The sequence below is a fragment of the Phyllobates terribilis genome, unplaced genomic scaffold, assembly GCF_046119375.1.
Source record: "Phyllobates terribilis strain yellow unplaced genomic scaffold, ASM4611937v1 Scaffold_12__6_contigs__length_324123572, whole genome shotgun sequence".
In the NCBI taxonomy this organism is placed as follows: Eukaryota; Metazoa; Chordata; class Amphibia; order Anura; family Dendrobatidae; genus Phyllobates; species Phyllobates terribilis.
Window position 1 is genome coordinate 184,921,122 of NW_027362772.1, and position 24,988 is coordinate 184,946,109.

General features: G+C 41.3%; 2 protein-coding genes across 6 annotated transcripts in view; one reads left to right on the forward strand and one right to left on the reverse strand.

Moving 5' to 3' along the window:
- CAMTA1 (calmodulin binding transcription activator 1) overlaps positions 1-24,988 on the reverse strand; it is a 2,249,809-nt gene that overhangs the window by 2,211,785 nt on the left and 13,036 nt on the right. For all 5 annotated transcript variants that reach the window (XM_073656516.1, XM_073656517.1, XM_073656515.1 and 2 more), the window contains exon 2: positions 22,516-22,634. In XM_073656516.1, coding sequence (XP_073512617.1) covers positions 22,516-22,634 — 119 coding nt within the window. The remainder of the gene's footprint in view (positions 1-22,515; positions 22,635-24,988) is intronic.
- On the forward strand, positions 1,631-4,097 carry LOC141172884 (uncharacterized). The gene is made up of 5 exons (XM_073657507.1): positions 1,631-1,770; positions 1,839-1,962; positions 2,044-2,144; positions 2,300-2,358; positions 2,801-4,097. The coding sequence occupies exons 1-5, from the start codon at positions 1,631-1,633 to the stop codon at positions 3,982-3,984; spliced, it is 1,608 nt and encodes a 535-aa protein (XP_073513608.1). The 3' UTR covers positions 3,985-4,097.

Below are 24,988 nucleotides of genomic sequence, written 5' to 3' on the forward strand. Positions count from 1 at the left end.
CCATCGGCGGCCCGCGAGCATGTGACGGGCGGGTCTTATGAAGTGCTTCTAGGGCGGCCATGTTAAATGCCGCTGTCAGAGTTTGACAGCGGCATTTAACATGTTAACAGTCGCGGGTGGATCGCGATTACACCCGCGGCTGTTAGGGGCACATGATCTGATCAGCTGTTCCGAAAAAGATGCGGGCTCAGCGCCGGAGTCCGCATCAAAGGGGGAGACACGACATGTTCCGTACATAAGGCACATGTCGTAAAGGGGTTAAAGGGAATCAGTCACTCCCCATATGCGCATGTAGCTCTTTCAAAGAGAAGTCTAGCAATAACTTTTCCGTGGCCAGTCTGCTCCTCCATTACTGAGAAATAAGTGTTTGAATAGATATGCAAATTAGTCTGAAGAACTATTTGTAGATCTGAAGCCTCTGTCACTCCAGCTCTATTCCTGCCTCCTGCTGACAGACTCTATACTGTGCAACTGCAGGCAAAGGAATGATCAGTTAACCAGGGGAGGCAGCGGCGTGTGGGAAATAGAGCTGGGGTGACAGATACTTCAGATCTACTGTAGCCATTTAGCCTCATTGGCATATCAATTCAAAAACTGATTTCCCATTAATGGAGGAATGGACTGGCCATGTAAAGGTATTGCTGGACTTGTCTTTGAAAGAGCTACATGTCCATATAAATAGTTTGGGGTGTGAAATTCTGCAGACAGATTCCCTTTAAGACAAATATCCAGTGTTAAACTACCTCCGGTGTATGTCAATCGCCTGTTTAGAGAGGCCGACTGCCCTTTCCATGCGCATGCAAAGATCAGTCATAGCTCGTTCTTTGTGCATAGACTGTCATTGTTTTTGGCAGCACAGGTCCAGTACTGCCAAGAATGATAATTTTTAAGCAGGCTTAAAAATTATTTCCCTTGACGAACGAGTATTTTGCAGCCCGTTTACACTGCCGGATTATCGGGAACAAATGCTCTGGTCTGTAGGTTAGTAAGAAATGGGACAAGAGAATGGAGTTACACCTGACTGCATTATCAGACGGAACGTGTTTTTTTTTTTTCTTTTTTTTAGTTGAGTTCAGCACGGCATGGGAGCTCTATACAGAAAGTATTAGGATTTTAGCATAGACTGTTTGCACAGCGGACTCTATTTTATAGGCATTGGAGGAATTAAAAAAAAAAAAAAAAAAAAAAGATACACACTCTTTAAATCTATGTGATAATAGAAGGGGTCGTAGGAGTCACTAGCTGAAGAGGAATGGTTACTTTTAATTAAGTAAAAAAAACAGGGCTGAAAACATGCAAGTTTGAGAATGGCAGCCTTCATCCGATTGCTTTCCATTGCTACTCCACTCACACAACAAAGCGCTGCATCTGTGTCAGGCCTTCATTCAGGACATCAATAGCCTCTATTCAATCTGTTAACTGTGTACATACAAGTTCACACAGCGCCTGCCGAGCTGCTGGAATAATCTCTTCCATGACAGGCTCTGCTGAGAAGATCTTGAGCGGCACCTAGTAAAATATTACAACAGTTCACCACTTGGCAGGTGATGTGCTGTATAATGTATGCCAAGGAGGAGGGGGGGATAGAGAAGATAATATTGCTTAGCTTTTAGGCAGCACTGGAGGAAACATGCAAAAATACTTCTGTGATCAGAATAGCAATCCGAGACAAGTGGCAGTCACAGAGGCCAACGTTCCCAATGTAAGGGAAATATCTAGTGAGAAAGCGGCTTATTCCAGGGTGCCCTGCAGTTTGCAGAGTCACAAAACGTAAACGTTTTATCCAATGACACATTTTTCTTCTGTTTGTGTTAATTCTGTATTTTCTTTTCCAAAAGCACATTTCTATCTGAACCCAAACTGACTGCTGCTCATCCAGGAGTTGCCTGTTTCAGAGCACTTATGGAGCAGAAGAAACCTTCCACAATGCAGATATCTGACAATCAGTCTGTGGAAAGCTTTGTACATACCTCTCAATATTAACATAAGGGAGTATTAAAGACTGTTTTGCATAAGCCCTTTTAGAGCATGTGGACATCATAGAGGGGGGTCCAGCACTCAGGAGCACTCTCTACCAGCCAGACTGTACAACCGCTCTGTACCACCAGCTATTCTGTTGCTGGCCCTGTGTATCATCTGAATGGGTTTCGTGAAGAATATATTTACCTTTCAGCGGATGGATGCGGTTTCCCCAGCAAAATTCACTCTGATTAAGCAACTCCTTTAAAAGACTACACAGGAGAAGACAAACTAGGGGGACCTAAAGGGGTTTTCTCAGCTAAAGATTTTTTATACACAGGGTTTCAGCTGTAGAGATGAAACTGACATTTTCATTCTTACAGGTCCAGCAATACCTCAGTGATGACCTGACTACATCCCACGTGACCACTACAGCCAATCACTTGGTTCAGCAGTTTGTGCAGAGCCGCTGAGCATAATGATTGGCTGCAGGGGCCACGTGTACTATAGTGTGATGTAACTGATACAGCGTGTCAACAATAACCAGAGCAATGGCCAAAAGGCAGCAATCGACCTGGGGAGGGAGAGTACAAGAGTTTATTATGTTCTACAACTGCAACCTTATGGATTAAAAAAAAGAAAAAACAAATCTAGGACAACCACTAACCCTCTGTCCCAACTAGTGAGTTGTGTCGCCTCCTAGTTAATTTTAAGCAGTGCGAGTAAATGCTGCCATAAAGGATACTTTCTACTAAGTCTATTAAAATAACCTCATTTAACTGTAAGATAGCCTGTCTCTATAAAAGGCGGTTTCAGAAAACCTCAGTCCGCAGGCAGTAAGGGAAGGCAGAAAAAGAGAAGGCAAGAAAGAAAAAGACAGAAAAAGAGAAGGAGGCAAGAAAGAAAGAAAGGCAGAAAAAGAGAAGGCAAGAAAGAAAAAGAAAGGCAGAAAAAGAGAAGGAGGCAAGAAAGAAAAAGGCAGAAAAAGAGAAGGAGGCAAGAAAGAAAAAGGCAGAAAAAGAGAAGGAGGCAAGAAAGAAAAAGGCAAGAAAGGCAGAAAAAGAGAAGGCAAGAAAGAAAAAGAAAGGCAGAAAAAGAGAAGGCAAGAAAGAAAAAGAAAGGCAGAAAAAGAGAAGGAGGCAAGAAAGAAAAAGGCAAGAAAGGCAGAAAAAGAGAAGGCATGAAAGAAAAAGGCAGAAAAAGAGAAGGAGGCAAGAAAGAAAAAGGCAAGAAAGAAAAAGGCAGAAAGGCATAAAAAGAGAAGGCAAGAAAGAAAGGCAGAAAAAGAGAAGGCAAGAAAGAAAAAGAAAGGCAGAAAAAGAGAAGGAGGCAAGAAAGAAAAAGGCAAGAAAGGCAGAAAAAGAGAAGGCAAGAAAGAAAGACAGAAAGACAGAAAAAGAAGGCAAGAAAGAAAAAGAAAGGCAGAAAAAGGGAAGGCAAGAAAGAAAAAGAAAGGCAGAAAAAGAGAAGGCAAGAAAGAAAAAGGCAGAAAGGCAGAAAAAGAGAAGGCAAGAAAGAAAGGCAGAAAAAGAGAAGGCAAGAAAGAAAGGCAGAAAAAGAGAAGGCAAGAAAGGAAGAAAGACAGAAAAAGAGAAGGCAAGAAAGAAAAAAAAGACAGAAAAAGAGAAGGAGGCAAGAAGGAAAAAGGCAAGAAAGGCAGAAAAAGAGAAGGCAAGAAAGAAAAAGGCAGAAAAAGAGAAGGCAAGAAAGAAAAAGAAAGGCATAAAAAGAGAAGGAGGCAAGAAAGAAAAAGAAAGGCATAAAAAGAGAAGGAGGCAAGAAAGACAGAAAGACAGAAAAAGGGAAGGAGGCAAGAAAGAAAAAGAAAGGCATAAAAAGAGAAGGAGGCAAGAAAGAAAAAGGCAAGAAAGGCATAAAAAGGGAAGGCAAGAAAGAAAGGCAGAAAAAGAGAAGGCAAGAAAGAAAGGCAGAAAAAGAGAAGGCAAGAAAGAAAGGCAGAAAAAGAGAAGGCAAGAAAGAAAGGCAGAAGAGAGTGAAAGGAAAAGAGTGAAAGGAAAAGAGTGAAAGGAAAAGAGTGAAAGGAAAAGAGTGAAAGGAAAAGAGTGAAAGGAAAAGAGTGAAAGGAAAAGAGTGAAAGGAAAAGAGTGAAAGGAAAAGAGTGAAAGGAAAAGAGTGAAAGGAAAAGAGTGAAAGGAAAAGAGTGAAAGGAAAAGAGTGAAAGGAAAAGAGTGAAAGGAAAAGAGTGAAAGGAAAAGAGTGAAAGGAAAAGAGTGAAAGGAAAAGAGTGAAAGGAAAAGAGTGAAAGGAAAAGAGTGAAAGGAAAAGAGTGAAAGGAAAAGAGTGAAAGGAAAAGAGTGAAAGGAAAAGAGTGAAAGGAAAAGAAGGAAAGGAAAAGAAGGAAAGAAAAAGAAGGAAAGAAAAAGAAGGAAAGAAAAAGAAGGAAAGAAAAAGAAGGAAAGGAAAAGAAGGAAAGGAAACGAGTGAAAGGAAAAGAAGGAAAGGAAAAGAAGGAAAGGAAACGAGTGAAAGGAAAAGGAAAGGAAAAGGAAAAGAAGGAAAGGAAAGGAAAAGAAGGAAAGGAAAAGAATGAAAGGAAAGGAAGAAGAAGCAGACTGTGCTTTTCTTTCCTTTCTTACCCTTGCTGCATCCTGCGCTAAGTCTCAACCACTGCTCCCGGCATCTGGCCTTGTCTGGAGCGCTGACGTCACGTCAACAGCACTGCACTGCAGCCAATCAGTAAGCTCAGCAGCTCAGACTGAGTAGATGGCAAAAGCCGCTGATATCACTGACTGGCTGCAGTGTTGTTGACGTGATGTCAGTGCTGCGAATAATAACTGACACTAAGAGCAGCTGCAGAGACTCAGTGCTGGACCAGGGGAGGGTGAATAAAACGCTAGTTTGATATAAAAAAAAAAAAAAAACAGCACCTGGAGATGGGTGTTTTCTTAAAAATATTACACAAACCAATATAAAATAGATATCACTTTAAAACATAAAATGCAAAGAAAATAAAAATTCAAAATGCAATACAAGCAACAATATATACATATTTAAAAATAAAAAAATAATATAAAACAGAAATTGCTAAAATATATCAACTAAATAAAAGTATAACTATGGTAATACATAAATACACAAACATTATATGAGGTATAATTAAATATATACTGTATGGAAAAATGTAATACATTAAATAGAAAACAAATGTAATATGAGTCCAAAAATAAATTTACAGCTAAACGCCATCCTAATATTCTGACCTATGCATCTTTTGATCTTTTACAACCAGTTCTTGCACTTTAAAACCTTTCTGAAAATCTCCGACGATGTCTCCTTAACCGGGGTGGACGTAAAGAAGTAAAAAATGCCCTTTAAAAGATAGTGGATTGATGAGAAAATCTCTAAATAAAATCGCAGTACAAGATGTGTTAATCCCCAGCACAGTAAGGTCCTTGTTGAACCAGCAAAAGCAGATTTAAAAAGTAATATAATAGAGGCCTTCAGCAAATAGCCTCTGCAAAATCCAACCCATCTGCCATGTGTGTGCATCAAGACAATGTTGACACAAGTCAACGGCAAATATTTCCTCAATCCAGTGGTGTAAATCCCTCACGTCTTGCTGACAAGACATCACAGGTAACATTTTACTCTTGAAAAAAAAAAAAAAAGTCTCATTTTTTGACTAAGAAAGTCTTCTGCCGCTCGTGATTGTTGGTCTCTGCCTGCTGCAAGGTGCTTTCAAGACTTAAAGGGAAGATAAGTTACAGTCGATGCTTAAATGTCTCATCAATTGCAAAGTACACATGTAAAATTGTTTCTTAAGCAAAGTGCTGCTCTTCACTCACTTTAATGCTGAAAGCATAACATTTCACTTAACTCACTAGCAACCATAAACCCCCTGGAAGGGAATAAAATTCTGGGTATTATTTCTTTTAACTAGGACTGCGCCTCTAATATATTTTTTTCCTCTAGTTCTCGGAGGCATCCAGGTTGTTTCATTTAACGTCTTGAATAGAGTATGATATGTACGAGAGGCTGACGTAGGACATCCTTCTACATCACGGCCAACAAGCCTTGAACAGGACTGCCTGCTGTGGGCATTAAACGAGGCATGAAAGCAGCAGACCTATAGAAGTGTGTGGATGACAGCCGAGCCGTGGATGCTGACACATGCAGGGCGCCTTATATTCACTTTTAATATTTTTAAAGTGTCTACAAAACAAGACTACCCCTATCCCTGGACCCTATTACATGGATATCATAGAGAGGGGTCTCCTTACAGAAGATGGTCTTGCTTCCTCTTACAGAGTTAACCGCTGATTTGAAGTGTTTTTTCGACCAACCATACAGGTATGCATCTCATACTAACATTAAAGGTGCAATTACAAGGCACAATTATAGTGAATGAGCGATCCTAGGAATGCTTGTCAGGAGAATCGTGTCGTGTAAACAGGCTGCCCATCACAACAAGCAAAATGCTCAGTCGGGTAAAATCATCTTTTGGTTGGCCCAAAAGATAATTGTTCTCAGCAGTGCATCATCCTATGAGAACAGGACCTGTGCTGCTGAAAAGAACGGCAGCCGACGTGCACTAAATCTGACACTGATTGTTTAGTGCGCATATGAAGTGGGATTGCTATTAAACAACCGCCAACTGGCAAACATATGTAGCTGGACAGCGGTCAATTAACACTGCGCATCGCAAAGTGTAAAGGGACCAAAATCCAGCTCCATAACCTCCACTCCAAACAAAGTGTCAGCACAATGTTAATCAGCAGCCTAACTCCACCCCCGTATGTTACACACGGGGCCTAACACCTTAGCTCCACCCCTTATGTTACACACGGGGCCTAACAGCTTAGCTCCACCCCTTATGTTACACACGGGGCCTAACACCTTAGCTCCACCCCTTATGTTACACACGGGGCCTAACACCTTAGCTCCACCCCTTATGTTACACACGGGGCCTAACAGCTTAGCTCCACCCCTTATGTTACACACGGGGCCTAACAGCTTTGCCCCGCCCCTTATGTTACACGTGACCCAACAGCTTAGCTCTACCCCTTATGTTACACGTGACCCAACAGCTTAGCTCCAACCCTTATGTTACACACATCCCTATACAGACATAAAAACGTATGTCTGTATAGGGACGAGCGGGGACACCATGCCGACACATTAGGGTGATTACTCCGCTGTTCGGTAGGGCAATCCTCCCTTAGGGTCTATAGGGCAAGTCTGTATGCCATTTTGTGCTGCCCCTTTGCCTTTCCTTCCCCATACTTTTATCTGAATTTTTTGTCCTGGATTTATTGCTATTATCTGTTAAAATATCTATTAAAAGTTATATCTTAGGGTGTATACTTCATGTTCTTTGTGGTTTTTGCATTTTTGATACACCTATTTAACACTACTACTTGAGCCTTTGATTCTTGGTTTTGTTTAGTCTATACAGGCTGCCAATTACCTGAAGAGTGAGTAAAACGCTCGTTCATTGGGGGAAATGATCTTTTGTGCTGCACAAATGGTTATTGTTTCTCAGTAGCGCATTGTACTCGTGCTGCCGAGAATACTGGTAGCCTATGCACAGTGAACAATTTACTACTGATCGTTCACTGTGCAACTGAAGAGAAGTCGGCCTGTGTAAACCGCTGATCAGCAAAGCAGTTTAGTGCCCCAGGTCGGCCCGTGTAAACAGCCAACCAACTGATATGAGAGGGAACTGTGCAACTCTTTATCTTTCCTGTAGTGCCGCTGCAAATTAAGTGGACATTGCTGTTGAGTTCATCCATAGATTACAAGTATTTGCTGGGAGAGCAAAACAGCAGGATATCTTAGAAGGACACTTCTAACAAATCGGGATTCTCCAAAGTTGCCTCATGTATTTTAAACCTTCAAATCCTCTATTGATTACATTTCCAGGAATGCATCCATAGAGAAATCTAGCCATCTGGCTGGTCAGTCTGCATTGTTCACCTGTAAATGAAGAATTAGCAGGGGATGCAGTGACCAGACAGTCCCTCTAGATTTGGTAGCCGTCTCCTGCCCCAGTTACCAGCAGCCGGCCAGGATAAACCGGAAACCAGGTTACCTCCATTCACAAGCCACTGCTGATTGATTAATTTTAGCTTAAGGAAAACTAGCACAATTGTTTGCCTCATTAATAGACATTTTCTATGTCGTGTGATGCTTCGCTGACCGTCTGTTTTAAAGAGAGCATTTTTCTGTAATTATAGAGTTTTTCATTCCTCGGTAACGAAGGCCTCTTGGGCATCCAGTCTAAATAAATCTCTGTGATCTTATGACACAACACCGAGTGGAAGCAAAAAGGCATAAATTACAAATACCAACAGCCGGATTTTAACAAATAACATAAAGAGCAAAAGGTATCTTTATAAACAGCTATTAATATTGTAATCATTGTAATTTATTAGCGTGAGGACAGCAGAAGCCCTAATTGGGCAAAAGAAGAGCATGTACGGTAGTTGTCCGGGACTCTCCTGGATCACAGAAAGAACTGGGAGGAGGGAGCGGAATGGAGTCAAAAAGATAAAAACTGCTTCTTCCTAACATTTATGTCACGGCAAACCTCGTAGTGGGTCCTAACATTTCTTGCCTGAATGGGAGCGGAGCCGTGTGCTAACCACCGCCAGAGCGACAATGCGCCAGCAGGGTGGGCAGTCTGGTGCCTCACAGCACCCATGCTGCAAGACCGACGTGACGTGGCAGTGGGCTTCATACAGTCTGATCAGAAAGTTAAACTAAGAACCTCATGTTCAATTTTATATATTTTTGCCGAGAGGCATTAGATCAACGTATGTTTTTGGAGGTGCTGTCCATTCTCTTTTTAAGCTTAATGCATGATCTGGCTTTTTTTTTTTTTTTTTTCAGATGTGCACTCCTCCCATTTGGCACAGGCCATTTTAATTAGCAGGAGACTGCAAAGAGGGTCTAGCCTATTTTTGCTCTCACTTGAGAGCTTGTGGAAGGGGAGTCACAATGCTCCTTTCATGTGGTGTTGGTGCAGTGTGTCGGCCATTGTTGCTGTGGTTTTGTGCTTGTGGGGCGGCGCGGCCTGGAGTCATGGTGACTCGGTCTTGCAGCATGGGTGCTGTGAGGCACCAGGCCGCCCGCCCTGCTGGTGCATTGTCGCTGTGGTGGTGGTTGGCGCACGGCTCCGCTCCCGTTCAGGTAGGAAATGTTAGGACCCACTACGAGGTTTGCCGTGACGTGGCAGTGGGCTTCATATAGTCTGATTAGAATGTTAAACTAAGAACCTCATGTTCAGTTTTATACATTTTTGCCGAGAGGCATTAGATCAACGTATGTTTTTGGAGGTGCTGTCCATTCTCTTTTTCAGCTTAATGCTCAATCATATTGAAATCTAGGAAATCTGGAGACCAAATCAAAAGCTAGAACTCTTTTCCAGGGTCTAGAATGCAAACATTTTAGACTACACCTCAGGCCTCATTCACACACGTGTTCAATACGTTTATTTCACGGATAGAACACATACCCATTATAGTCTATGGTGATATTCACATGTCCATGTTTTTTTCAGGGACGGTGTGTCCGTACAAAAGTCACGGTGACATGTCCGTGTTTTTTTTACTGTAGCTCGAATAAAAAGTGGCAATACAAGTCTATGGGTCCATGAAAAACACGTACCGCACATGGTTGCCATTACTGTGCCATCCGTGTCCTGTTCATAGTTAACATTGCAAAGGATAGAAAAAGCTTTGTAATTTGTTTATCCATCCATGAAAAAAATAGAGGACACCCGGACCAAACACTGATGTCACAAGTACCATTTTTTCACTTACATGTTTAAAACACATAAATGAGGCCTTAGACTCTTTTTATACACTCAATATAAGTGAAAGTCCCTCATTCTAACTCTGCTTTGTAGTCCCAAGAAAAACATATAAAAAAAAAAATGATGATTCGCCAATATATACTGCAGCAATATTCTCCAGATTTGCCCATACACACACACAATTTATACGGGCAATAATAGGCCGGTAAACGAGTGCCAATCAGTGCCCATTCACTGGGCTGTTAACATGGGCTGCTGAAAAGTGATGGGAACCAAATGATCGTTAATGAGATTATTCTCTCCCTATACAGCATCTTCTTGTTGGCAGCAAATTCCCAATACTCACCAGCAGGGCTGTGAAGTCAGAGTCCATTTTGGTGGCGTCAGAGTAGGGATAAAATGGACCGACTCCTAAAATATATAGTACATTGACTTCTGTAGTACAATGCAGGATGTGCTGTAAATATTTTCATAAGACTTTGGGAAAGTTATGAAATGTCCTATAAATGTCTGTTGTGTTCCTGATCTAAGGATCTCGGCTTTTAGTTGAGATGAATCTGTGCTGCACTTTATGTACACGCTCAGTAGTGAGGCTCAGTCGGAGTCAGGGAAATTGAGGAGTTGGAGGTTTGACTTACCGACTCCACAGCCCTGCTCACCAGGTGATAAACTGCTGATAACCATTATTTTTTTTGCTGGCATAAAAACGTTCATCACCCAACAGACGCGCGTTTTGCTCGTTCATCGGGTGATTGCCGGTATGTTTCCATGGCCCGATAATTGGGAACAACCACTTGTAAAATTCCTGGACCTTCTAAATGCAAGTTAAGCCTAGGGTGCATGAGTTGTCTCCTGTAAATATCATAAGCATTAAGAATGTTGAATTTCAACATCTGCTGTCAGGAGATGGTAGATCCCGTCCAGACATACCAGGTCGAGTTGATTGATCATTGCCTACATACTGAAACCATGAAAAATAAAGGGAAAAGAAGGGTGTCAGGCGTTATATCCTATGGACTCCCATTTGCTCGGGTACCACTGTTACAGACGCGCCTCCCTACAGAACACTTCCTAGCAACAAGTTACTATAAAGTTCTTATACAACAGTTTAGTATCTCTGCTACTCGTCAACTTAGGCAATCACAACAGGACAGTCAGTTATTTTACTCCTGGACCCATTACTGAAAGAATATGTAATAAAAAGTGGGAAAGAATGAAAATCACATCATGTAAACCTCTCCCGCATCACATCTGTTGTAGCTCTCCTCCAGACGTGTTAAGTGTTAGTTATACAGTCTGAGTAATAGCTTTCCAGGGGATAATCCAGGCTATTAACCACAACCATTAACTAATAAGGAATTTAGTTTTAATATGTGGCAAAGTATTGTCCTGGCAAGTAGGCCCTCGTTTAGATACTTAGCGCCTCTCTTTATATCTATGTTCCGAGCCGTCAAGCTCTTTAGGTCTGTCAAGAGAACTTTTAGGTAAGTTTGACCACTAATCATGTTAATAAACACACTGGGTACGGCATGGCCGCGATAAGGCGGCAGGTCATTAAATGCTGATCATCTGTAAGAGGAAAGAAAACACAAATTAAGCAGTTTCCGCAAACAAAGAAACAATTAAATATTCACAGATAAACTTACTAGGCAATTTAGCACAAGTAAAGAAACAATCCAGGATTCTGTAAAGCTGATCATACACTTGAGATAGCCATCGGCCAAATGTTCGTTAGGCAGACAGCCATCTCTCCTGACTCCCAAAAACACGAGCACTCGGCTCTGCGCTCATTTCTTTTCAATGGGGAGAGAGGAGAAAGCAGCTGCCAGGCATTCTCTTCCCCGATAATCTCTCAGGGATGAGCCGGGAGACCCCAATACACATCAGACGGTCAGCAGGTCCTACGGAAATCTGCAGGCAACTTTAATCCATTGCACAAGGCGGTCTTAAATAGAAGATTCTTGATTTCAGCTCTCAAAATATAAATGCATAATTAATGAGTAAGTTATTGGGACAACTACGGACAAATTTCTTCTAAGAAATGGGATGTGTAGATCAGTGACAGATGGAGCAGATTTCTTACTCTGCACCACAGGCTTGTACTTTGTGTACAGTGACGACGATGAGGACAGTCTCCAAGGCCATATGGATGACACGTCAGCTCTTTGCTACCCCATTTATGAGCCAGAGAGAAGAACCTCTATAGGTAACTCACTCTGGGAGACATGGCCATCCAATATCTGACCATTCGGGGAGAGGTAAGGCTAATCCCCTCACAGCTGATGTTGGGGTCTAACTTCTGAAAAACCTAACAATGAGAGTACTGAATGAAGAGGGGGCTGTTATGAGACCGCTATAAAGGAGTTGTCAGATAATGGGAATGCACACTGTCCAATTGTTATGACTTAGAACGACCTATGACAAAGGGGCTGACCTGCAATACCACAACCAACCTGTAGACAGGCGTGAAACTTTTTTTGAAAGAAAGCAGTCATTTTTTCCTAGTCCTATAAAATCCACTTTTAAAGATCCAAAAAATATGTTGTACCATATATAACTCGACACTTCTACAACTCGCACACTTGGATCTGCTATATGTGTGGCTAATCTTTCCTCAAATCATGCTGGTCCAAGCTTAAATCAAGCATGTCGCTGCATAATAAAGGGGATGGGGTCGGCTCTTTGACCGAGTCATTTCCACGGAGAGCTAAATCCGCAAGAGTGACAGAAAAAGCAGCCCCTGGAGACATACAATGGCCCACAATAATAACTCACAAAGATACTTCCTGTCTAAAAATAATAAAAAAAAACAAACCAGGAGACGTCTTATGCACAAAAAGCGGACTGCTCATGGGGAGAACAGGAGAGGCGTCACGTTTGGCCGGGGATACCGTTTAACCCCTGAAAGGAGAGGCAGCCTATCCAGGTAGTGCTGCCTAATAGAGCTCCCCGTCATACTGCAGACACTTTCCACAAGCTGATGAGGCAGAAAGCACTTAGAGAAAGTTCAAGGGGTGTTCTAGTCGAAAGTCTGGCAGCTCCATTTAAAGATACCAATCTCTATTAACCTGGTGCTGATTAACAGTTGTCATTGCTATGAATCATAATCAAATAATTATTTATAAAGCTGAATGCTAAAGCAAGGACAGCAATTTATTCTCCTCCTGTAACTCCGCCGCTCTGCCAACTTATTACATTCATTTCCAATAAAGGAAAGAGAAGGGAAAAAAAAAAAGTGAATAATGGACTCTCATTGCAAATTAACTTTCAAAATAATACTGGTTGGATTGGACGCAAGGGTTATTTATATTTTAAGATGCATTTCTTTCAAAGGGTATTGAATGGAGAGGGCAAAATATTGGTGGCAGGACGCCATTCCGATGCCTGCTATGAAGAGGTTGGCGTTTATTTATGGCGCGGGAGGGCAACAGTCGATAAACCCAGATCTCTTGCTGCCACTTGACCTGAATCTTTTCGTTCTTCACCACAAAATACTCATCTTTACAGCGACGCTGGTCTCGTAGATTTACTAAATGAAAGCTTTTCGGACTCGGGGAAATCGATATTTAGAAAGTAAAAACATACAGCCAATAGGCAATCCCAGAAAATGTTCTGTTTTTACTGTTTAATCAGCCCTTATTTATATACCTGGTATAAAAATTAAGACTTACTACCTGCAGAGAGATTTTGTTCTTCTACCACGACTGGTGCCGATTTCCATTTTGACAGATCCCATATATTTCACTTGGAAGCTCCTTACTTCAGTTCCAGGGGAAGCCGGGCTGATGTCACTAATGAACCACAGAGGCAGTCATTTGTCTGCCCCAGTGGTATCATGTACTTACATATTCTGGGCTCTGCTTGCTTTTATGAGCAACTTGCACAACTTTTTAAGAGAGAAATACAGGACAGAGTATAAATTACTGGGCCCCTTTTTATGATTTGAAAGGTAAAATCGATGCTGGATATAAAACAAGCTGATAGCTGTATTCCAAATGGCACGGGAAAACAAATGGGTGAGCGGCACCCTTCAGATGCCCAATGTGAGCAGCGGCAAACAAGCATGTGCCAACAGGTAGAGAGAGGAAGACTCAATGTAGGACGCCATCTACTAAATGCTGGCAGAAAGAGGATCCAACATTCTTATAATTCGTCATCAATTAAACCATAATTCTACATATAACCTCACAATGTATTCCTGTAATACAAGGCGTGCACCTTCCCCCTCTCATGTGAGGAGTTTGGGCTGTAGGTGCAGTAATGGGGCTAAAGTGGCGAGATCCACTTGAGGAAATGATGCGTCTCCCATAGGATCTTCCTCAGAGCAATCTCGACACCCCTTACTATATAGTACTATACACTTGGAGACATGAGTACAGGATATACGCCCTCTTTGCTACTTCTACTTTGGATCAATATGGTCCACTAATTACAAGACTTCTCCATGTGGAAGAGGGCTGCCAGGATTAACCATCTGCTGCCTCCAGTCAGGCTCAAGGTTGGGTTACAAAAAGCCATTATTGCTCAGAATCATATGATTACCATTGACAATTGCCTCGTCTACGGGCGCAGTCAGACAGCCGTAAAAATCGGAGTGAGATCAGACTGTAATGCATCGACTGGCCGGTGCATCACCAGACCAGAGTGTGACAGCTTCATGTTCACGTTCGGGTCGGGAGAACCGCTGGCCAGTCTGAACTATTCAGCTGTCTGACTGCTCCCTACCGGATAGGAGCTTCTCACCCTAAATTCTGTCCACACTCGATTGCCATTACTTCTTAATGGGGACGTCCCGATCAAAATGGTCCTTTACCAATGATACATGTGAGAAGATCATATTAGTCAATCTCAACCTTGGACCACCATTGATTTCTAGAATGAAAGGGCTAGACAGAGATCAAACCCCATTCAGAGATTTCTGATACCAGACACAACTGAGGTCATCGCTGCAGCGGTCACAGGTCCGTGTGAAAATATCATCTCTGGAGGCCAGGATACACAAGCCAGCGGGAACACAGGAAGTAACGGCATGGGAGAGGTGGGGGATCCATAAGGTGATTATTACTAATTTTATCATTTAAAAATCATTTTTAGCTTTCTGTTAAAAGATTTCAAAGGTTTGGACAACCCCTTTAAAAGGAGTTTGAGACCCAAACTGACAGTATAAATTACGCCCATAGCATGGTAGGGGGATATAGCCCCGATAAGAACTGTACCTTTCATTGTCTAATTACTGCCTCCGTTCTGCAAAAATTTAAATTTAACCAAACATGTTATTCAGGGTAGTCAGTGCACCCTTTTTATGGCCAAGAGGCTCAGTGCTCTGTTTCACTGGTTTCCCATGTCCCCAGCTGCCTCACTGGTAATTTTCAGCGCTGGCTTGCCTGGAGCGAGCACCATCTGTAGAGAAAGCTAGGGGCTGGGCAGGCCCTGTCAGTCATCAGTGAGGGAGGCAGGAAAACCAGTGGGTGGACCAGTGCACTGAGTATCTTGGCCACACCCAGGGTGTACAGAACACTCTAATTAGCACATTTCATTAAAAAGAGAGGAAGCAGCGATTAGATCATTAAAGGTGCAATATCTCCTAGGTGCTTAGTTTATGCTATCAGTTTGGGTTGACAGACTCCCTTTAAAGAGGACCTTTAACTGGATGTTTTCATTTAAAAGGACTATCAATTGGCACTACTAAGTCTATTCTGGAACAGTTTTTCTTTTTTCTTGTTCCAAAATCATAAACCCTAGTAATAAAGATACAGATTTTATTTTCAACCAACTGGGCATGTACCACAGAATTTGTGTGAGCATTTTTTTTTTCTCATCTGATGCTGGCCAAATAAAACAAGGCTGCGCCCAGTTCTGTGGCATCCACTCGGGTTAGTTGTAGGGAAAACCAGGGCTGTGGAGTCGATAAGCCAAACCTCCGACTCAGAAATTTCCATGACACCGACTCCAACTCCGACTCCCTCATACTTGGCTCATGTTTAAGTGATAAATTTACTGTAGCACAGATTCATCTCAGCTGAAAGTCTAGACCCTTAGATCAGGAATAGGACAGACATTTATAGAACATTTCATAACTTTCCCAAATTCTTATGAAAAAAATATTCCCCAAAAACTGCATTGAACTACTGTACCCAATTTATTATATATTTTAGGAGTCGGAGTCGGTCCATTTTATACCGACTGACTCCACCAAAATGGACACAGACTCCCGACTCCACAGCCCTGGGGAAAACTTGCATTTTTATTTCTGGGGGCATAACTTTGCAACGGAGGGGCACAGAAGAAGAGTAAAAGCTGTTCCACAATCAGTTTAGCGGCACCCACCCACAGGAAGGGGATAATCCATTTAACAAAAAAAAAAATTAAGTGAAAGGTCTTCTGTATACTCCCCTTAATGCAAACCACCAGAATTTAAAAAATGATACTATTTCTACATATGGGATCTGCATTCGAAAGAAAACAAACATCTGACCTTTCCTAAAATATATTTTATTTGCACAGATTATTACATCAATTAAAATATCAAAACAGTGTTCAGGGGTAGATATTCACTTATGGGTTGTCTATGACCAGACTCATCCTCTGAACAAGTATGGTGGTGCCATTTCTGGAATAAAGTATCAATGTTTTTGTACTCCTGGACGATTCCTATAATACAAGCTAATAACTATTCCAAATGCTAAAAATTAGTCCCGACATATTGTACAAACACGTCATAACGCTGAAAACAGGAGGAGGGTTCATAGGAGGAAAATAAAGCCTTTCAATGACACTCACTGGAGACTTGATAGAATCAAGGTGAAGCTCATTTAGAAATAATTGCCTATTGTTACCAGATCATCAGCCACTTGTTTTACTGTAACCTTGACATTTCCCCCCTGAAGAAAAAAAAAGGGAAGATAAAGGACAAATTGGAATTTGTTACTTTGTACTGTCTGTCACTAAGCAACCGGTTCGCTCCATGTTCACATGATGACAATAGTACAGAGCGACTCCAAACGCTTCATCCAGAAGCATATGTTATCTCCATCATACGCAACATATTAAAGGGACAACTCCAACCTCTACAAAGCTTTCACCAGAACATGGGTCCGCTTCTAATATTATGAAATCCCATTTTATTCCGGCAGTTGCTGGATTATCAGGTATCATATGCCACACTAAATCAATATATGTAATCAGAAGCAAGCAGACTTCTTACCAAGAAGTTACAATGCAGGAGGTTAGAGCCTTTAACAATTTAAAGATCCACTACCCCTAAAGTTGATTGTGCGACTGAGGAAGCTGAGCTTAAAGTTTCTGGTCTCCTACTCCTACCAAAGACAAATCAATGGGGTAGGACTCCCGCTGCCTCCAGATGTCTTATGGAAAAGCACAAGATCAGAAGAAATTTTCTGATTCCAAACACACATATATATATATAATATAAATATAGATAGATAGATAATATATTTTATAATTTTTTTTCATTTTTTTTATTACAGTTAACAGGATCAAGTGAGAGCAGAAAACACATCTGTGTTTATTGAAAACATCTGGCATTCCTCACCATAAAGAGAAAATAAAAAGTAGATTACATTTTCCTATAATCCTCTGTCCGTCTTGCAAATCTACTTTGAATAGATGAAAAGCCAATTAGGACTAATTCTTAAATGAACACAAAAGCTTATAATCTTGGTAAATTGGATCTATGACCGACAGATATTAACCGCATATTGTCCATGGGCACCTTTCATCAAGTAATAACCTGTGGCTCTCGTCTTCCAGAACAAAATAACCACCTAACATATGTACTGGCATGGATAGTGATCGTAAATAATGCTAGAAACACTATCTATAAGAAGCATACAGGCAGATCCAGGCCAAAAGGAGGAGGAAACAAAAAATAATTGACTACCTGAGGAAGCACATCGCGAAACGCACATTGGAATGAGCATTTAGTCTGCAATAACGTGAACTCGGGTCAATATATGTAGCTTTATTCCTATGTGATCGCCAATTTGGCCTCCTTACACTGTGTGACATTTTCTGTCCTCTCTTTTTGCTTAATAGTTTGTTTTTTACATTGTATATACTCATGATTGTATTCTGGGTGATACTGAAAAGTCTGCTCCCGTGCCTCCATTCTATTTAATCATGCCCTTGTGTGTTTTTTTTAAACATTTTTGTATGATCAGTTTTCTACAATAAGAGATTGTGTATTTAGAGATACTATTTACTACCATTTACTACTACTATTTACTACCATCTTATTTTAAAGTTGTGTAATATTGGTAATTTGTACTTTAAGTATCTGTATTATAGGATGTTAATTTACCCGCATAAGTGTTTTCTTGTTGTATTGGGTATAACAGGCAACTGGAATGGATAATGGAGCCCTAGAACTATATCTGGAGTTATAAGAGGGGAGCCTATAGGTCATCTGTGTTCATCAAATGTGGTGTAAACAGAGGCTTATTTCTAAAGTGTTTAGCGGATCCAGTGCCATATTGCTTGCTCAGATCTCAGATGAGGGGCCAGGTTTATTACAAAGGGGAATGGGATAAGTGGCTACCAGACCTCACAACACCGAAAAATATCAGGCAAGCTGAAATCCAGCATTTCCGAACACATCTGTTGAACAGTGAGGCTGCTTTACATGAGCCGATCCAGGGCGTTAAACAATCACCTATACCCAACCCACTGGCAGTAATTTACAGGTCAGGATAGACAGCCTGAAGAATATCCTATGCACACAGAACAATCGCTACTACCATCCTTCTGTGTCTACAGAACATCCCGTTATCGGCAGCATATCAGCCTTAGGGCACAGTAAGATGACCGTATAAAATCAGACCACAATGCATTGACTTGCAGTCGTGTCTCTCAACCAGAGTGTGACAGCTTAATATATTTTGATGCAGCAGTCACACCCGGGTCAGGAGACCAACCGTCCAGTCTGTGCATTGTGGTCTGTTCTCGGTCAGATTCATATGGTCCTCTGACTTTATAGGGGGCGATTTTTTTCTGAGAACGATGCTATTTATTCCACCAAAAATCCCAGGACACTCAACCGAGTATTTTGCTTATTTGTCGGGTGATTGCCGGCCTGGGCAGACAGGCCGGTAGTCTGGAATGTACATGGGGGATGTGCTGCCGAAAACATGATACGGATGATCATAACAACAATTGTTCTGTCCCCATCAGTAATTCGTTGGCCTGTGTAAACCAGTAAAGGAGCATCAATCTACTTGTACATGGTTGATTGAAGCTTTTTAACAGACAGATTGTCCCACATGATTGCACCTTTTACACTGTTGGCACCAAGTAGGCGAACATACCTTTTTTGACAAGAAGAATGGCGACACCTCGTAGACCATGAATTCCTACATTTCCAGTAATACCAACCAGAGGAACCCACTGCACAGAAAGGATGATCCAAATTTGTTATTTCATTGGATATCTAGGCATTTACCAGAAGAGACATGTCAGATCCTCTCTGAAACTATACGTCCCCTTCCTGGCATGTTGGCATGTAACCACAATGGTATTACCAATAGGAACCAATTGCAAATCAGAGAACGAACATTTTATATCCCAAAAGCGGAATAGAGTACTTCCAATAGTGTCAATAGGAAAGCAAGCGCTAGAGAGACAGAGCAGACCATTAAAGGAGGCAAGATAATGTCTGTCCTGCCATGGCAGCCGAGGCCGTACGCCCCTCCATGCATGGAGGATATTTAAGATTGAAATCAGAGCCCATATCTTTTGTTTCAGGTCCATAAACCTGACCCAGATTCCTGTAAGCAAGACGTCTCCGGCTCCCTAAAGGTTTATAGTGGAGAGGATTGTGCAGGGGAAGGGGAGGGGGAGGGGGGGGGGAAATTGTGAAAAGTCATTGATTTAAATTAGACAATTTAGTCCATGACATTGGCGAGAAAATATGCTCTTCTTACAGCAACGAGACTGGAGGAATCGCTCTTTAGATGTTAAATCAAATTTTGCAATTTTTCTGGCAAATGAGGCATGCAAGCACATTATCAAAATCATGGCTTCCAAAATTAATCTGCCACTAAATAATTTATCATGCTGGTGATCTTATTGTAAATACGCTAGAATGGCGATCACGTGAGGACCCCGATCAACGCTTTATTGGGCGATATCCTTTGCAATAAAGCACTTGCTTATCGGACTATATGAAAGACAGGCAATTATTTAAAAAAAACAAAAACGTATGGGGGGGTGTGGAGGATGAAAAGTCATTCGATACAAAATGTTCATCTGCTTCTCTGCCTTCTTAACCACAGTCCTCGGAAATACATTAGCAAGTTAAATGGAAGCAATGTTGTGTCTCTACTCTTTCTAAAAGGAGGTCGAAGTTGTGGGAAGGATTTACTTCTTCTGGCAGCTTTAGTCAGTTACAAAGTTATGAAAGTTTATAGGGTTTGTCTCAATAGTCACGTATGGACAGAAGACCTATAAAAGAGTGTTGGGAGCACAGGAGCCCCCTATTGGTAAGGCTGCAACTCCACCCCCGAGAAGCTACTCCTATGGGCTGGAGGACTAAAGTTTCACAACTTCCCAAAAATATTCCCATGTGAATTCCTATCTGAAGGCGCAGCATTTCGTCTGGCTTTCTTTATCATAAGGTATTCTATAAAATTTGCTACATAGGATCCTCCAATCCCTTTAAACTCTGACACTACTAATTCAAGGCTAGGTGATGCAAGAATACAGAGCCCGCTGACCTGGGGAATAGCAGTACATAGTTGTCAAATCATTTAGGCATTTCCAGGAGGAATAACATAGGAATAGCACAAGGCAGAATTCTGCATTCTGAAAGCATTGACTAAAACAGACAAGTCAGGACAGATGCCAAAAGCACAAACATGAATACGAACAGTCAACCCCAAAACCACAAGTCGTGATTATGAGAGCGGGAGATGTAGACAATTGTATTATGGTCATTTATTAGTGTAAAACAATCTTCATTTTTGAACCATTTTATGAGGTTGTAACAAAAAGTCAAATGTCTGTGTTGGGAAAAAAAAAAAAAAAAAAGAAAAGCTTGTAGTCCTCTAAATATTTTAGTGCCCTTGCCATCATGACTGCTGGAGATGTGCTGCCGCAGCAATTGGGTGTTTGCGGAGACTGTGCATTTTTAAAACCACTTATCAGCTGAGAGATGCACTAGCTTCCAACATTTAATAGGTTCTGACTGAAAAGGAACTTAACCCATATGTCAAAGGATCACGAGAGCAAACTATTATATGAAATTACAGCAGATAGAAAGGTTCACAGGGATGTTCTCAGGGCGTATAGTCCTATACGGGCCAAGATCGCACAGTCATGAGAGCACTGCTGCTACTGACACATATTCTCAAGGAGCAAAATAGAACGGAAGTATGAAGGAAGAATGACAAATGAAAAAACACACAATACAGCCATGTAATGAAAGGGAAGATAGGTGAAAAAAAAACTTCAGATACATATGACAATATGGACTAAGGCTATGTTCACACATGTTTTTCAGCGTTTTTTTTTCTGCAGCAAAACCTGATCTCTTGCCAGGAGGTTGTTCTGGATTTTTCTTGCTTTTTTGGTGCACTTTTTCACTGTTCTTTTGTCTTTTTTATGCATGTACATAAAGTTCAGTGGAAAAAAAATATCTCATTCTTGTTTCGGCACAAAAAAAAACACTAAAAAACCTGAAATCTGCATTTTTGGTGCATTTTTTTCACCACCCATTACTTCCAATGGGTGAAAAAACGCTGAAAGAAGTGACGTGCTCTATTTTGCAAAAAAAACATGCAAAGCACAAAATCCTGAACCAAAAAAACGTGTGCATGAGATTTCAGGATTACCAAACTTTGCTGGTACTGTCAAACGCAGCTGAAAACTTGCATAAAAAAAATGTGAAAAAAAAACATGATGTGTGAACACAGCCTAAGCCTTCAGCTTCATTCGCTCAAAAAAAAAAAAAGTAGTTCAGCACAACTACCTGACTTTTAATCACCAATTTAATGAATGCTGTACAAAGTAGATTTAATATGAATTATGCTATGATTTTATTTAAAAAAATCGTGATCTAAAAAGAAATATGAATAACTCTGTATATATAACCATTAAGTGAATAATTGTGGTCTATCTCCATCACCCAAAAAAAGTTAAAATATCGTAACCAATAATTACGACATTACAGAAAAAAAAAAAAAAAATCACCTGCAATAATAGAAAGCATCAATCTCATCAGCCATATTGTGGTACATCTTATTAGGCGACAGCCCACAATAACATAGAAAGAAATTTCCAAGGATGAAAAAGTTTCAGGACAAGCAACACATGACGTGCCTGTTACACCATGGAGACTTGGTGTCCTTTACATGGAGGAAAGTCATCATATACAATTGCTCCGACTTTTCCAGGTCAAGGCTCCGGGATTCACAGCCATTTCCCTGGACGTTTCTTAAGTCATGTATCAGTTTTACAAATGCTCAATGATTTTCTCCATTGCAACGTGTCACACAAATGGGACTTCCCAGAGGTTTGTGCACTGGATTATCACCTAAACAGCGCTTTTGATAAGATTTTTTTTTGTTTCACTGATCTGTAGCTAAGACGTCAGATAATTAATATATTTTGTTGGTCTTTCTTCACAGTAGTAACCACCAAACTGACCTTCAACATGCTAGAACCACAACCTTCAACCCAACTCCAGACAGTCCTCGCAGACACCAGATACACAGTAAAACTATAGTAGAACATTAACCATTCCATAAAGGAATGACGGGAAATACCTCGTTAGTGTTCCAACGATGCCTTTCTTTTGGTAAGCTTGAACATTTTGGTAGACATTCGAGCAGCTTCTTGGGTAGAAAGATCTTTACATGACTGCCGTTGCTGTTTCCATGATCATCTAATGAGAGAAAGCAAAAAGGGATGAACAGTTTACACATAACACACACAGGGGGATGTTAAGAGGCCGCTTTCAGGGTATCGATAATGATGAAGCAGGTTATGTACTACACGAGGAGATCGCCCAATGATAAGACAGTGTAACAATTATCTGATGAAAGGGGACCTCAAAAAAAGGCTGGACTATGGTCTACTACTATGTGAAGACGCAATGCCACCTAATAATCCAGCATCCAAGTGCTTACGTTGTACATGGATTCCTTACCACCCTACCGTGGGGCATCATATTCGCCCCTACAAGCAATGCTTACCTCTGTAATACAGCACTAAATGGAATACACCACACAGGAGACGGACACAATAAACAGAAATGTCATACAGCTTTGTGTATGGCCGAGAAAGATGTAATTCTGCAACAGTTTAAAAGGGCCTCTAATAAAAGAAAAAACATATATATCACATACTCACCTTATTGTCTGATGCCGCTCTTCTGATATTGATCGCCATCGCACAACAGTCATGTGACATGCAGCTAATCAGCGTTCGCTGGTCGGAGGCAGGCTTCACTATTCCGTCAGCGCAGATGCCCATTCACATAGGAGTACTTCAGCCCCTGATCTTCGTATTGGTGAGGACCTCAGTAGCCAGATGCCAAGCAATTGCACACTTATCTATCACGTGGACTAGTGAATAAATTATGGGGTTTTTTTTAGGACAATCTCTTTTTGCAAAGATATTCCATCCAGAAGCATTTATCACCAATGGATGAAACGCTGCTAGGAGGAGTTTTGGAGGGGTGTTGAGCATATGTCCTATCTGCTCAGAGCCTCTGACAGATGGAAACAGCCGAGTACAGTACAGAAGCTTACCCCTTGGAGGAGGAGTTTACATTTTAGGGAATCCCATTAGGAGCAATTTCTCATTATCATGGTGTAGTTATAATTACTGTCTGTTTCCTCTGCTCTAACACTGCAGTAACTGTGGGCGGAGCAGCTCGTGAGCTGTCCATACACAGTATACCGGTCGCTATATGCTGCTCTTGTATCCCGAATCACAGTTATTTAAAGGGGTTGTCTGATAAACATATCACTTACACGCAGGACAGGTAATAAATGCAGGATCCAGGAGTCTACGACCACTGATCTATCCGGCAATCATGGTCTACAAAAAAAGATTTACACAGGGGACTTTAGGCACCCATTCTGAAGATTGGTGGGCCCCTCAGTAGCCAGACCACCAGATTATACATTCATTATATATCTTGTAGAGAGCTGATATAATATTGGTTAGTAGAATCCCGTCAATAAGTCACTTACCATTGCACACAGTAACAAGTGATCACTAGTGTTGAGCGAGTATGTTTTGTTAACCCTTTCGCCGAGTATGCTCGGGCCGAGCTCAGAGTATTAATAGCTGCTCGGTGATAAGGTTAAATCGCTCCCGTGTGCATGATTTGCGACTGTTTGACAGTTTTAAAACATGTGAGGAATGTCTATTTCTTATACATTCCTCCCATGTAATAAAACTGTCAAACAGTGGCAAATCATGCACACGGGAGCGATTCAACCATATCACCGAACAGCTGTAAATACTCGGAGCTCGGCCCGAGCATACTCGGCGAAAGGGTTAACAGAACATACTCGCTCAACACTAGTGATCACAATGCAATTCCATACAATACTCATGACCAAAGCTTCACTTTCCTAAAATCTACTGGCAGCAGACACCCAGGCAGCAGTCAGGACAGCAGCCATGTTTCCAACATACATGCTACATGCATATAAAGGAACTAAGTAAATGGAATAGCGTATAGCCCCCTGCCGCCCATTATACCATGCAGAAGAACGCGGTCTGTATCTTAACTACACAAGCTACTCCAACACTTCAGATTTAGAGACTTAAATCATCAAAAGTGCTTGTCTGGAAAGAAAAAAAAAGGGCAAAATAACACAATTCCCAGAAAATGCCTGAAATACAAATATAATGGTTTTGATTACATTTTTTAATGGGACATTTATGTTGATTAAGTCTTTTAATAAACCCCGTTATACATTGGGAGTCATAATTTCCCTTGTTGCTCACGCTGTGGGTACTTAGTAATGGAGGATACTCTGGGTTTTATTTGTCCTATTGCACTTAATTAAATATACAATAAGTGGCGAAGGGAAAACTGCAAATGAGAGACATAATTAAAGTGACACCTCCGAGCAACTGTAAGACGTATGGTCTCATCCTCAAAGTCATAACACTTGTTCTATGGACCAACAATGGTCATGGACATTAAATCTCTGGCATTGGGGGCCTCAGACAAAGTCCATATGGAGGTTACATAAAACCAACACCAGATATCCTCCT

Excerpts from the sequence above, each read along its gene's own strand:
- LOC141172884 (XM_073657507.1), top strand. The coding sequence starts at position 1,631 with ATGCAAAAATACTTCTGTGATCAGAATAGCAATCCGAGACAAGTGGCA. Across the intron at positions 1,771-1,838 it reads AGTTTGCAGAGTCACAAAAC|CACATTTCTATCTGAACCCA; the intron begins GTAAACGTTTTA and ends CTTTTCCAAAAG. Across the intron at positions 2,145-2,299 it reads CCTGTGTATCATCTGAATGG|GGTTTCAGCTGTAGAGATGA; the intron begins GTTTCGTGAAGA and ends TTTTATACACAG.